General features: G+C 38.0%; 2 protein-coding genes across 5 annotated transcripts in view; both read right to left on the reverse strand.

Moving 5' to 3' along the window:
* si:dkey-117m1.4 (uncharacterized) overlaps positions 1 to 5807 on the reverse strand; it is a 27923-nt gene extending 22116 nt beyond the window's left edge. For 2 of the 3 annotated variants that reach the window (XR_007930056.1, XM_051892448.1), the window contains exon 1: positions 5647 to 5807. Coding sequence is in view for 1 of the 3 variants with exons in the window: in XM_051892448.1 (XP_051748408.1) it covers positions 5647 to 5738 (92 nt within the window). In the remaining 2 variants the exon portion in view is untranslated. Of the gene's footprint in view, positions 1 to 5618 lie in introns of all 3 variants that reach the window. The other variant, XR_007930057.1, reaches the window with a different exon arrangement.
* A 2685-nt stretch (positions 5808 to 8492) lies between these two features.
* cntf (ciliary neurotrophic factor) lies at positions 8493 to 13894 on the reverse strand. 2 transcript variants are annotated; one of them, XM_051908665.1, is made up of 4 exons: positions 13724 to 13894; positions 13497 to 13623; positions 10746 to 11039; positions 8493 to 10627 (listed from the first exon to the last, which is right to left on the reverse strand). In XM_051908665.1, the coding sequence occupies exons 2-4, from the start codon at positions 13605 to 13607 to the stop codon at positions 10439 to 10441; spliced, it is 594 nt and encodes a 197-aa protein (XP_051764625.1). In that variant the 5' UTR covers positions 13608 to 13623; positions 13724 to 13894; the 3' UTR covers positions 8493 to 10438. The 2 variants fall into 2 exon arrangements, with proteins under 2 accessions (XP_051764625.1, XP_051764617.1); XM_051908657.1 differs by having other exon boundaries at positions 13497 to 13626.
* Positions 13895 to 15637: the final 1743 nt, after the last annotated feature.

Genomic DNA, 15637 nt, shown 5'->3' on the forward strand with positions numbered 1-15637 from the left:
TGTTTTAAGTTGCTGTACTCATTCAGTAAGTGCTATACCATGCTATTGTTAACATGTTAGCAAATTAGCAAGTTGGCAAGTTTTGTATTTTCTTAGGGTTTACAGTGAAGTAAATAAACTCATTTGATTTGCAAGAACTCAAAATAAAAAAGTTAATTAACTAAATATTTTATGTTAATTGCTATCAAAATGTATAAATTAGCTAACTTAATACTTTGAGTTAGGAGCCGTTAACATGCATGAGTACTACAAACTCAAGACTTGGTAGTTCTGCTAACTTAAAATTGGGAACATCATAACTCAAAAAATTTGATGTAACTGATTACCTCAAATTTTTTGAGTTAGCCCAACTTACTCAGGTTTACAGTGTACCAGTTTGTATCAAATATTCGATTATGCGTTGTCATGTATACTAGGACAAAAAGATTAAAGGAACGTTCACACAGAACGTGTTTTTGCATTCCACTCCACAGCTTTTCCATGTTTTTCTATGTAAACACGTTATAGATGGACATCTTTGACCATTGGGCTCACATCTCACATCTTTTGCAGTGTTTCGTGCATAACAGCATTCTAAAAAAAGGGTTTAAGTTAAAATGTTTAACTTTTAAAAATGTATCTGTCCTTACATTTTTAAAACACACACAAAAAACACACATTCTGTGTGAACCTAGCCCTAAGACTCGCGATGGACTTTGCAAAAATCTGCAATAGCTTGATTATAACTTCACATGCAAACAGATTTAGGGGCCGTTTACACAGAACTCGTTTTTCTGTTCCAATGAGCTCCTTTTTCATTGTTTTTCTATGTAAATGCGCTAGATGGACGTGTATGACTGTTACACTCGCGATGCTTGCAGCGCCTCGCACATGAGCGCTGCGTTTTTATGATGCCGTGTCAAGTTAAAAGAATTTCAACTTTTACACGCAGCGCCACTCATTGATGTCAGTTCCAAAACAGTGGACAAATTAGAAGAACTTGGAGGCGGGGCAAGCGTTGCGAGCTTCTGTTTACAGTAGCAAGTTGGCATGGCATAGCTGTTTTAGTTGACGGCAACATGGCGGAGGAGGCCATAGTCAGTGCGATTATTTTCTTTTTTTCCATGTCAAAAATAGTATCTATCTATTCTGCTGTTTGTCTATTTCCGTTATTGTCACGAGACCCTTGCATTCTGCGCTACGCTTTTTTTTAAAACCATTCCTAAGCGTTGCATCTCACATTTTTAGATGCAAAGACGCGTTCTGTGTGAATGAGCCCTTAATGTCTCAAACTGCTCAGAAGTCTGCAATCAAACGATCAATACAAAACGATCAATTTCAAACATCTCTCATCAAATTCTTCTGAGACCCTGTTTCCACCTGGAATTAAGATGCGTTTTGGTCATTTGGATCACAAGTGGATGACGCTAAATACAGGTGTAAACAGGGTCTAAAACGATTTGAGCTTGTCTAGGGCCCTATGGAATCCGTTTTATTTTTTCCTGAATTCAGTTTTAATTTTTTTTACTGGATTCTGTTTTTTCCGTTTTAATTTTTCTGGATTCCATTTTTTTCTGGTTTTTTTTTTTTTTTGGACTCCATTTTAATGGTTAAATTAAATTTTAGTATTATTTTTACCCAATTCCATTTTCTGTTTTAACTTTTCTGGATTCCATTTTAATGGTTTAATTACATTTTAATAATCAAAAAGCACGTCTAATTAATTGAATTCTTAAAAACAACAAAATGTATTAATTAAAAAAAAAAAAAGTATTTTTATGAAATGTTTTTTCTTCTCAGAAATTCTGTTCCGTATTTAAATTTTTCCGGCAATCAAATGAACACATACCATTTAATTTATCTTTTAATCATGAAATTAAACTTTTTTTGACAAACAATGTGCTGCACAACAGAGCTTTACTATTAAAATTAAAACATGGAAGAAAAACTGAGATTATTCCTTAAAAAGATAGTTTTTAATAATTTATTATTAAATTAATTTATCTAAATTCTACTGTACAACACTAATATGTTTCTGTCAAGTTAAATCGAACTTTTATTTTGACGAGTTGCCGAAAGCTTTGAGTTTCTCTGTTTATGACGATAGTTTTCTCAAACGAAGCGGTTAAATGCTGATGAAGTGACTTTCAGAGCGGCTCTGGAGATGAATTTCGTGCGTTCATTTCCTCATATAGTAAGGCGACAGAGGATGAAAACATCACGAGCGTCGCACGTGCTTCAGTGTGTGTGCTTACATGCATGCGTGCGCGCGTGTGTGTGAGGTAAATGAAACCGCGCTTCCGCGTCATTCATTTCAAAGGCACACAGACATGCAGGATTAATATTTAATATTATAGTCTATTTGCGGCTTAATATTCACGGACACTAGTCTATATTGCGATTTGATTTAAGTGTACTGACTTGCTTTTTATTCATTAATCAAAAATTTGACAAATTCCGTGACATTCCGCGTTATATACTAAATTCCGTTTTTATGACTGGATTCCACGATTCCGTCCGCGTTTTCTGCATCGCGGAAATCATAGGGTCCTAATTGTCCAATGCATTCGAAAAGTGCAAAAGACCGCCTTGTCTACACCTACTGACCTTATGCGTAAACATTATGGAGCACACTAGCCAGACGGGATTTAAACTTTGCCGGCTGAAGACCCAAGTTTGGTTTGAAGATGAAAAACGTACCAAGCACAATGTTCTCTCACCATTCATGATTTCTAACACACACTCACAGAGTTCTGGTCTTGCAGCTATCAGAGCAGAAACAAAGCTGCTGCTCTCCGTATGTTTTTTTGTCGTCTCTGGATGCATTCATATTTAAATTGCGAGAGCTTATTTTGTCCATTAGATTAAAAGAATTGAAAAAAAAAACCCATACATTTACCTGCCCATAGACCCTCCCCTCGAAGAAATCAGGACAGAAGTGGTTGAAAGTGGACAAAAGAGACTGATTAAAATACCAGATGTAAACGGTAATGTGTCTGATTGACCAAAACGCATCTTAACACCAGGTGTAAACAGGGCCTGAGTCCAAATGATCAGATCTGAACTCTCCACATACCGTATGTAGCTCTGTACTCTTACTGTATGTCAAAAATTGCCTTCATTTGTTTCATTTTTATTTCTCCTTCTTCTGATTATTAGGAGAGGCATCTGAATGAAATTTGTAAACATAACTAAGAAGTCCATTCAAGTTTCCTAAACTATGCAAGAGCAACCTCTGAGCAATAGAAAGTTTATTAAAACCCTATGGTTCTTTCAAACAGTTCAGTGAAGCTGTCTCATTCTCTTTCAAAAGATATATACAGGCTTCACACACAATGTGCACTTTAATATCTCTCCATTTCTATATCTGCCCTCTGTCTCAGTCTCTATATAAATATATCGCTTCTTCGCTCTCTCACAAACACAAATACTACCTGTTCATCCAGCTCTCCCTTCCAAACACAAACACACACACACAATTTCAGTTATCTACTGGCTTTATACTTTATACATGCACACAACTCCCATTGATTACACATAAACACACACACAGACCCAAACATTGCTGTTCTCTCTCTCTCTCTCTCTCTTGCTCACACACACACACACACACACACACACAGGTTTGTTTTGCTATCTTAGTGAGGACATTCCATAGGTGTAATGGTTTTTTTACTGTACAAACTGTACATTCTATCCCCCTACACTACCCCTACTCCTAAACCTACCCATCAAAGAAAACTGCATTTTTACATTTTTAATAAAACACTGTTTAGTATGTTTTTAAAGCTAATTTAAATATGAGGACTCATGAAATGTCCTAATATTTCATGTTTACGTCGTAATACCAGTGTAATACCCATGTCATTATACAAATTAGTGTCCTCATAAATCATGAAAACAAGCACACACAGACACACAAACACACACACACACACACACACAAACCTACACACTTATACAAACACTCTCATTCCCTCCCCTCCTCAGTAACACACATGTGCGCACAAACACACTCACACTCACACACACCCCTCCCCTTCACTCTGTCTGAAACACACTTCCCTTGTCTCTCACGTACACGCGTCACACACACACACACACACACACACACACACACACACACACACACACACACACACACACACATCAACGGACTTCATACACTCTCTCTCCCCACATTTAAAATGCACATCTTCTTCAACACCATGTGGCACACACTCCTACACACCTTTCTCCTGACAACACCTTTTAGATGGTCCACTCCACCCCACCCAAACACACACATGTACACACACACACACACATAATTGTTTTTCTATCATGATGGGGATTTTCCACTGACTTATATTGTTTTTATTTTGAGCTAATGATCTTTTTGATCACCAAACTAAAAACCTTACCATCATACATTTTTACATTTTCATTAAGACATTTTTTTTTATATTCAATAAGCTCTTTCCTTTATGACAACTGTTGTCCGGTCCCCACAATGTAAGTGATTTCAGGTTTTACTGTCCTCGCACAAACATTTGGTCCAACCTGACCAGCACATACACACATGCCTCTTTCAAAGACTCTGTCACATATACACACCTTTTATCTACCGTCACATGCAATCACACACTCATTTTGTCTCACACTTTCACTCTCAAACACTCTTCCCCCTTTCACAAACACACACAGTCACACATATACACACACCAGCATATTGTGTCTGTCTTTGTCACGCACACTCACACTGTCTTTCCCTCCCTCTCATGCTCTCCCTCACATACACACACGCAAACACACACACACATACACACACACACGCAAGCACACACACCAGTCTCATACACACACACTGTACTTGTTCCTTTCTCTCACGCTCTGCTCCCTCCCTCCTCCCCTCTGCACTCACACACTCATTGAAACACACACACACACACACATGCGCTCTCTCTCTCTCACACACACACACGCACACTTGCTCTCCCTGTGACACACACACACACACACACACACACACACACACACGCAAGCGCTCTCTCTTTCACACACACACACACACACACACGCGCTCTTCCTGTGACACAGACACACACACTCCCTGTGACACACGCAAGCGCTCTCTCTCTCTCTCTCTCTCTCTCTCTCTGTCTCACACACACACACACACACACACACGGTCTCCCTGTGACACACACACACGCATGCAAGCGCTGTCCCTCTCTCTCTCTCTCTTTCTCTCTCTCTCACACACACACACGGTCTCCCTGTGACACACACACACACACGCAAGCGCTCTCTCTCTCTCTCACTCACACACACACACACACACACACACACACGTCAATCGCTTACTCAGAGTTAATAGTGATTAAAAACCTTCTACATTCTCCATTATTTTAAAAGTAAAAAATGACTGACAGTCACTGTCATTTAAATGACACTGATTACCGTGATCACACACCTGATTACCGTGACAACCGCGCAATAACGCAAATAACAATTTAACTTTATAGCTGAACAAATAAAACATTACTTTAGCTTTGTTTTCCTTATTGTTTATCTAAAACTATTTTAAAAACTTTAGTCATCACGAAAATGTAGACGTTTCTGAGCTTTAAAGTCAGTGTCATCTCTGGAAATGTTACTTTTTCTCGAGTCTGTTTACTCCCTCACCCTCGCGGCGGCGGCGGTTTGCTGCTCTCTCCGTCGCTGTCCAGCGTCGGCGGCTCCCGGTAGTCAAAGAGCGAGCGAACGGTCTCCGCCATTCCCGCTGATGAGCTCTGTCCTCTCACGCGCAGCGCTCGCGCTCTCCCTCTCTATGTGTACAGGTTCTTTAAGACGATACCATTCACTCAGTCGCTAGGGGAGTACGCGCTGTCGGATCATTAGAGCGCTTGTAATTCCGAACTTGTAAATACTTCAATGGAAATTTGAATTAAAAAAAACTTCTGCTTTATAGCATTTTAATCCAGTTTACTGGTGGAAAATTATTTGAAGTATGAAAAGGCAGAATCCTAAATTCCCCCATATCAAAGAAATGGTTGCAACCTCTAGTATAGGTTGGTGTGGTATTTCTGTTTCTAAGCGAAGTTGATTGTACTCATCAGATAATATTGACTGGTCTATGGCTGTCTGTTTTTATGTTACGGTAAATTAAAAAAAAAAATCACTTTCATTGAATTAATTACTAACTTTGGTCAAATAACAACATTTGTGCGTTTTCTTTATGGTTAAATAGATACAGTCATGTTCTTTACCATTACCTGCGTTGAATAGTTAGCCGTTGTTGTGATCCTGATGTTGATAAATAATGGCTATGTAGTGAGTGAAAAAAACACATCCTCATAATACGAGTAGGCTATTTATGAACTCCTCAATACCTAAATACATTTTCATTAAAAACATAACTGATGTAAGATATCCACATGTGCTCTGAAAACATTTCCAAATTATGAATTCTCATTGAGACTATTCTGGATTTCTCTGTCACACCACAAACCTCTGACGCACACATCTAAACACACCCTTCCCCCACCCTCATCCCTCTCTCTCTCTCTCTCACACACACACACACACAGACAGAGAGAGAGAGAGAGAGCCTACAAGTGTGCATACAATCATACAGTCTAGTATGGAAAAAAAAAAAAACTCTGCATGAACATTCTCATAACGGTCAGATAACAATGACATTTTAAGTGCATACAGAAATTCACCAATGAACACTTCTACACTTACACAAATCTCAAATCATATTACACCCTAGACATAACACACATATGTTATTGTCAATTAATAATTCTCCCTTCGATCTCTTTGGGTCATACACACATCCATGCATCAACACAGGTTTGTTTTGCTATCATAGTGAGGACATTCCATAGGCGTAATGGTTTTTATACTGTGCAAACTGTACATTCTATCCCCCTACACTACCCCTACGACTAAACCTACCCATCACAGGAAACATTCTGCATTTTTACATTTTTAATGTTTTTAAAGCTAATTTAAATATGAGGACTCATGAAATATCCACATATTTCATGTTTACCTCGTAATACCAGTGTAATACCAATGTCATTATACAAATTTGTGTCCTCATAAATCACAAAAACGCACGCGCACACACACGCACGCACACACATACACACACACTCACCCATCCATGTTGATGCACCTATCATTATGAGGACATTCCATAGGCGTATTGCTTTTTATACTGTACAAACTGTATATACAAAATTGTATCCCCCTACACTACCCCTACCCCTAAACCTACCCATCACAGAAAACTTTCGGCATTTTTACATTGTTAATAAAACGTTGTTTAGTTTGTTTTTAAGCCTTTTTAATTACAGGTTTACATTGTAATACCAGTGTAATACCTATGTCATTATACAAATTTTTGTCCTCATAAAAACAAGCACACACACACACACACAAACACACGTTTTCATGTTTCATGGGGACTTTTCATAGACATGATGATTTTTATACTGTACAAATATTTATTCTATCCCCTAACCCCAACCCCAACCCTAACCCTAAACACAACCCTTACAGAAAACTTTCCACATTTTTACATTTAAAAAAAAAAACATCACTTAGTGTGATTCATAAGCTGTTTTCCTCATGGGGACCAAAAAATGTCCCAACAAGGACAAGGATTTAAAATATTGCCATCTTTGAGTGGACTACATGTCCCCATAATGTAGGGTATACCTGAACCACACACACACACACACACACTCACACTCACACACACACAGACGTTTGTTTTTGTGAATTGTGGGGACTCTTCATAGGCGTCATGGTTTTTATACTGTACAAACTGTATTTTCTATCGCCCTACACTACCCCTACCCCTAAACCTACCCATCACAGAAAACTGCACATTTTTACTTTCTCAAAAAAACTCATTCTCTATGATTTATACACCTTTTGAAAAATGGGGACATGGGGTAATGTCCTCATAAGTCACCCTCTCCTTGTAATACCTATGTCATACCCATGTCATTATACAAATTTGTGTCCTGATATGTCACAAAAACGTGCGTGCGCACACACACACCACACAATCCGACTCTCACACAGATTCTCCCTCCTACGCAAGCGCACACACATTCCCCCTTTCTCGCCTTACACACACACACACACACACACACACACACTCTCTCTCTCTACACACCCCTCCCCCACCCTTCTCTCACACACACATCCTGCCTCACGCACACATCACATACTCACAGTCACATTCTCTCTATTCTCTCACTCTGTAACTCACTTGCACATACATACTCAGACAAATACAAATGCAATAACACACACATACACACCCCTCCCCCTTTCACAGGCATCCTGCCACTCTTCCAATACACACAAATACACACACAGATCAACATACACTCCACCCCCTCTTCCAAACACATCCTGCTTTTCCTTTATCACAGTTGTACACACACACACACACACACAGAGTAATCACACTACAAGTTATTGAGTGCAACCTGTTTGAATGACAGTTCAGATATTGCCATTTATTGCAGTGCAAGTTTAAAACACATTTATTAATAATAAATTATTAAATGGTAATGTTTTTCTTTCTTTACTAATTCCAGTCATCTTCATACAATAACCAGGTGCTAAATCCTTAATGCTCTTCCACCAGTTTTCTTCGATTCAGTATGTCTCCTAAGTCATAGGCCATACCAGGCTCGCTAACATATAGATTTTGAGTAGATATCGAACATGTTAAAATCAGTGTAAAGGAACGATGACTTCAATCATCATGAAAAAGGGCTTGTTTGTAGACCTTTCTCTGTCACTAGATGACCAGAGTCACATCTGACAAGTTGACCTGGAATAAAAAGCAGAACTTTATGCAGCCAGCAGAGGGCATGAGTATTCCATGAGTGTGGATAGAGGAATTAATCCAAACAAACGTCAACAGATGGTACACTTAAAGGGTTAGTTCACCCAAAAATGAAAATAATGTCATTTATTACTCACCCTCATGTCGTTCTCCACCCGTAGAACCTTCGATCATCTTCGGAACACAAATTAATATATTTTTGATTAAATTCGATGGCTCAGCGAGGCCTGCATAGAGAGCAATGGTACTTCTTCTCTCAAGATCCATAAAGGTACTAAATATTTAGAAGATTTAACATATTTAAATCAGTTCATGTGACTACAGTGGTTCTACCTTAATATTATAAAACGACAAATATATTTTTTGTGCGCCAAAACCCCCCCAAAATAACGACTTTTTAACAATATTTAGTGATGGCCGATTTCAAAACACTGCTTCATGAAGCTTCAGAGCTTTACGAATCAAATCAGTGGTTCGGAGTGCCAAAGTCACGTGATTTTAGCAGTTTGGCGGTTTGATATGTGATCCGAATCATGATTCGACACAAAAGATTCATAACACTCCGAAGCAGTGTTTTGAAATCGTCCATCATTAGATATTGTTAAAAGTCGTTATTTTGTTTTTTTTGGCGCACAAAAAATATTCTCGTCACTTTATAATATTAAGGTAGAACCACTGAACTCACATGAACTGAGAGAGAGAAAGTACCATTGCTGTCTAGGCAGGCCTCACTGAGCTATCGGATTTAATAAAAAATATCTTAATTTGTGTTCCGAAGATGATCGAAGGTTCTACGGGTGTAGAACGACATGAGGGTGAGTAATTAATGACATTATTTTCATTTTTGGGTGAACTAACCCTTTAATAACACTGCACATGTAAGGAATAAGAAGCATTTGTATGATAAATGTGAAGCAGCCTTTTTAAGGTATACATTGCTTGTACAGTAGATTATTCAAGATATTTGTATCAGTAGGTTATCATTTTGAAGAGAAATTTCCTGGGATTGTTCCCCCGAAAAAAAGAAAAGAATATTCTGTCATCATTTACTCACGCTCATGTCCATCCAAATCTGTACATAGAATAAGATGAATATATTTAAATGTTTTCTTTTGTGCTCCACAAAGGAAAGTAATGCATACAGGTTTGGAACGACATGAGGGTGAGTAAATGATGACAGAATTCTCATTTTTGTGTGAACTATCCCTTATAAATGCAAATAAATGCATACAGCAAGTTTGATATACAAACAAAAAAGGAGATATTTGGTCAACAATCTTAAAGAGTAATAAAACCATACGGTACATGTAAGAGTTTTGATTAATCTTTAAAGGTATTTACATTTTTTGCTACAGTTTAACATCTTATTTCAAAGACCAAGAAATATATTAAAATAACTTTCATAAAATAATATCTTGTTCAGACCCACCCCTGCTGCTTTCCACATGCTGGAATGCTGAATTCCAGTGACTGCATCCAGATCCTCTGACTCTCTACATTCTCCATGCTGTAATGAAATTCCTTCTCCTCATTCTTATCATTCTGTCCTCTTCCGCTCCACCCTTTCACTCTCTTTTTATGTTCACAGATCTAGTCTCACTTCCTTATTTTCCCGGCGCCTCTTCTTGTCCTTCGGGACATTGTCTTTGGTGCTTTCACCATCTCTGCTGGCAGAGAGCGGAGGGTGTCTGATGTTTGGCCAGTCCAGTGCACGAGGTCCTGCAGCACTCGCACAATCCACATCTTCAGACCGAAACTCCCACTGGCCGCCTGACCATCTAGCTCCTTTCACACAAGCACAGACAGATTGTTTATGAAATTAAGATGCTTTCATCAGAAAGCTTTACATTTATGAGAAAACATTATATTTAAAATTACGTGTTAGACATTTTAACTCCAGCACCTCTTTAACTTCAGCTTCAAATTTCTGGCCATCCACTAGTAGCTGCTCTGTGCTCGCCAACAGGTGCCCCAGACGGTCCCTGACAGTTTTCCGTTTTCTCCTATACTCGCTGTCTTCATCGGAAAATTCTGCGTCCTCCCGGGTAATGACATCTTCCAGAAGTCGCAGACACTCCTTGAGCGCAGCGTGCAGGATAGATATTTTTTCTGCATCTGACAGCTGAGGAACCAACGGAGGAGTGGATACTAAATAATCTCCGGCAACCGGTGAGGACGGCAGTGATTCCCTGTTTCTCTAAATGGTAAGACAAAGGGAATGAGTTGTGGTTACAAGGAACAGTGAAATACCAGATGAAGGAAATGGTAAACAAACATGTGGTAAACACATGACAGTAAGTAAAAGCAGCAATTAAAAAAATAAAATAATAAAAGATAGAAGCAAGCAAACTTATATTCCCTATATAGTCAACATACAACTCCCAACTCCCATACAACTCCCTCACCTAAACATATATTTATATATATCTTTTTGAAAAGATAATACAATTTTTAGGATACTAAACCTTTTAACAAAAAAACAAACAAACAAACAAACAAAAAAACATTACAAATATTGGTAACACTTTATTTTACAGTGTCCTTGTTACACGTTACATGTATTTACTATAGTAATTACTGTAAATTATGCATAATTACATGCAACTAATCCTAAATCACACACTTAGCCTAACCCTAACCCTATAGTAAGTGCATTTTGTTAATTCTTGTTACACAGTATTTAAATGTAGAACTACACTGTAACACGGACACCTTAAAATAAAGGGTTACACTTTATTTTAAGGTGTCTTTGTTACAATGTAATTATACATTTAAAGGGATAGTTCACCCAAAAATGAAAATTCTGTCATCATTTACTCATCCTCAGGTTGTTCCAAACTTGTATATATTTTTTTTGTTATGTTGAAGTTGTTTTAAAGAATGTGGGAAACTGAACAGTTTTGGGGCACCATTGACTTCCACAGTATTTTTTTTCCTACTATGGAAGTCAATGGTGCCCCAAAGCGGCCTGGTTACAAACTTTCTTCAAAATATCTTCCTTTGTGTTCAACAGAACAAAGAAATTTTTACAGGTTTGGAACAACTTGAGGGTGAGTAAATGATGACAGAATTTTCATTTTTGGGTGAACTATCCCTTTAAGTACTAAGTAATATTAAAGGGTTAGTTCACCAAAAAATGAAAATTCTGTCATTAATTACTCACCCTCATGTTGTTCCACACCCGTAAGACCTTCGTTCATCTTCGGAACACAAATTAAAATTTTTCTGATGAAATCCGATATCTGTCTGACTCCTCAATAGACAGCAATTTAACAACCACTTTCAAGTCCGGAAAGGTACTAAAGACATCGTTGAAACAGTCGACGTGACTGCAGTGGTTCAGCCTTAATTATATGAAGCAACAAGAATACATTTGTGCACAAAAACAAAACAAAATAATGACAATCTCTTCTGTTCTGTGTCATTCTGGTACATTGTTTACATTCAGCTCTTCCAGGTTCTACATTGATTCATATTGGCCGGCTCCTGCGTCAGCATCACACGCATGCGTCATTCTGCTCAGCTTTGGCCAATACTGATCCGGACATAAAAACAGAAGCCTTCACTGTGCTTACTGTGGCAACTAAGTAAGGATAATAACAGGGAAGAGAAGAGATTGTTGAATAAAGTCGTTATTTTTGTTTTGTTTTTGCGCACAAAAAGTATTCTCGTTGCTTCATAAAATTAAGGTTGAACCACTGTAGTCACATGGACTATTTTAACGATGTCTTTAGTACCTTTCCAGACTTAAAATTGGTTGTTAAATTGCTGTCTATTGAGGAGTCAGACAGCTATCAGATTTCATCAAAAATATCTTAATTTGTGTTCCAAAGATGAACGAAGATCTTACGGGTGTGGAACGAAATGAGGGTGAGTAATTAATGACAGAATTTTCATTTTTGGGTGAACTAACCCTTTAAGTAACTACGTGTACTTACTATAGGGTTAGGATTAGGGTTTGGTTGGGTTTAGTGTTGGTTGCATGTAATTATGCATAATTAATAGTTATTATTAAAGTAAATGCATGTAACATGTAACTGACACTGTAAAATAAAGTGTTACCAAATAAAGTGTAATTCAAATATTTTAGCCTCAGCTTTAGCCTGAAAGTCTGTTGATCATAGAAGCATGTAGTTGGCATATTATTAAGTCACTAATTAATAATGTAGCATCCTCTAAAGCCAGGCTGGTCCTCCAGCAGAGCAGCTCATTGGCTCATTGTTGCTCACCTATTTCCAAAGATAAAAGACTCCACTATACATTCCAAACCGCTCCCAAGTTTCAGGCTATTTTTTTCAGGAGACAAGCCGAAACTCTAAAGTACGCATGAACATTAATGGAAAACATCAGAGGAGGTGGTAGACCTGAACAATTTGGCAGGAAACCAAATGTATTTATTACTGGAACAATCGCTCTTTATCCGTCCACTGCGCGCACCGACAAGTCTGGATAGCACACAGCAGCTCAGACAACGCTGTCAACTTCTATAACAAATCATTTGCTGCCTCCAGACATTCTTTTCACTAAATGTCATGATGTCGCTGACTTCAGTTTGCGTCGCACACCAGGCCATAATTAGGAAAGGACTCAACAGTTAAATATAATAATTAGATTAGGCTAGTTCTGTATAAATAAGCTCTATTTTGAGACTTACGTATGACTCCAGGAGTTGGATGCATTCCTTATGAAGAAGCCGGGCTAGAGCTGCGGTTCTCCCTGCGTGGCCCCGCAACCCATGACGACCGTTTGTACCTCTGCCAGCCATTTATACTCAAAAACTCCTACTGTTTGAAAAACAACGTTTGAATCAACAGCAGGAATAAACCAGCACTGAAGGAATAAATCAGCATATTCTTGTTTTATAGCCTCATATAATACTACCGTAGGCTGTAGAGATGTTGAATGGCGATCCTCAGGCGCTGTTTCTCACTCCCTATATATTTGCAGTTATTTCACTGAGGCCAAATATCTCGCATGACTTACAGCACGACTTCCAAAGACGCTGTTCTCCTGTTTTAAGATGCAGTTCTCAATTGCCCGTGACTCCGCCCCCTTATGGGAACGTGGTGCGTTTGAGGGGCTGGGAATATCAAGAAGGATTTTCATTGGCTCAGAGTTCTCCTCATAGACCCACCGCTTAACATCAATGCAAACTGGAAAATATAAACAAATAAAGGGAAAAAGCACCCAATAGAGCTGTGTGTTTTAAAGTCCAGATAATTTTCGAGCCTTTTGAGTTTCCTATGGCTTTTTAGAATGGCAGGTTTTGATTTATGAGTAAAATAAGGGCTGTGGTTTACATTATTTTTTTACAAACATGAATTGCATGGAATCATACCTCAAATGTGAATTTTGAGCATCACATGTCATGATTTTAAGTTTTCATTATTAGGATGTTTAAGTAGCAAAGTAGGCTACATGTTTGCAAATCAAGAATCGTACGGAGAACCCCGAGTCCAGAATGATCCTGAGGACGTTTTAAAAGGTTAGTTAAAATTCTGTCATCATTTACTCACCCTCAAGTTGTTCCATACCTGTATATATTTCTTTGTTCTGCTGTACACAAAGGAAGATATTTGGAAGAATGTTTGTAACCAAGCTCGCCCCCCATTGACTACAATAGTAGGAAAAAAATACTATGGCAGTCAATGGGGGGCGAGATCTGCATGCTACAAACATTCTTCCAAATATCTTCCTTTGCAGAACAAAGAAATCTTTTTGAAAAAAATTGTTTGTGAATGGCCATTTGAATTCTGCACAAATCTGTGCTTTCTGCCAAAATCTGTGGTCGGGCAGCCTTTTTAGCTTCATAAACACAAAAGGAATTGAGGTCAAGGAAGGGTGGTATAATAGGGTGATATTTCACTTTTCTGTTTTTCTAAGCTTATCAGTGCCTACAACTCCCCTTTTTACAATGGGGAGGCAGGGAAGTGTTGCAAAATTTTTCAATGTCTGTAACTGAGTCAGACGTCATTTATTTAAGCTATGTGTCTCAAACTGTATTATAAAAGTCCCATATTTGTCTGCTACAAGAATCAACCTATCCCTAAACTGTGTGATCTAGTGTCAAGAGTGTTGTTTTTAAAAACCTACCAGGTGTAACATTAAAAACATGGACATTTAAAATTGTGCATGAATTTTATTGTGGAAATTAATTTTACTTTTAGTTTATAATAGTGTTATACAAGTTGTAAGTACATATTATGCATATAATTATAGGTTATCCACAAATGATCATTATCTTAATAGTCTGTGATGTATTGGTCTGGAAATCAGTAGAATTTGCTCTAGTGTTCATAGTCTGAGGGCCCTATTGGAGCGGTCTCTTGAATAGGCAATGGGGAACACATATTCTAGCATAAAAAATGTTAATCGGACTGCCTTGTATCATGACCTTACGGCACTAAGTCTGTAATACATCCCTGCCCATTCAAATGATCAAATAAAGTGACATATCTTTTATTTTAATATTTATGTTATACAGCAAAATTGCAGATTCATCAGTCAGCAGGGGATGCAAGCTGTGAAATATTTGTTTGCATTTTGTAATATCACTAGAAAGTTGCCGCAGCTGTGGAAAAGTGATAGATCAGAACGTGTGTCTGCTTGCAGACTGTGCATGAGAGAAGATATAGGCTACGCTGTTTCCATATTCCTTCTGCCACTGATAACAGCTGCAACAAACACTCATCTTAAACATTAAAAATACATTCCAGTGACCGATTGCTATTCATTGTAAAGTTTGTTAATATACTGGATCCAGTGTAAATGGATAAGATGCTGTTCCACAAAGCG

This window comes from Ctenopharyngodon idella, chromosome 1 (assembly GCF_019924925.1).
Source record: "Ctenopharyngodon idella isolate HZGC_01 chromosome 1, HZGC01, whole genome shotgun sequence".
In the NCBI taxonomy this organism is placed as follows: Eukaryota; Metazoa; Chordata; class Actinopteri; order Cypriniformes; family Xenocyprididae; genus Ctenopharyngodon; species Ctenopharyngodon idella.

Bases quoted from the DNA above. Each gene is read 5' to 3' on its own strand.
- cntf (XM_051908665.1), bottom strand. From the start codon at position 13,607: ATGGCTGGCAGAGGTACAAACGGTCGTCATGGGTTGCGGGGCCACGCA. The intron at 11,040-13,496 runs GTAAGTCTCAAA...CTTACCATTTAG, and splicing joins TCCAACTCCTGGAGTCATAC to AGAAACAGGGAATCACTGCC. The intron at 10,628-10,745 runs GTGCTGGAGTTA...CTTGTGTGAAAG, and splicing joins TTGAAGCTGAAGTTAAAGAG to GAGCTAGATGGTCAGGCGGC.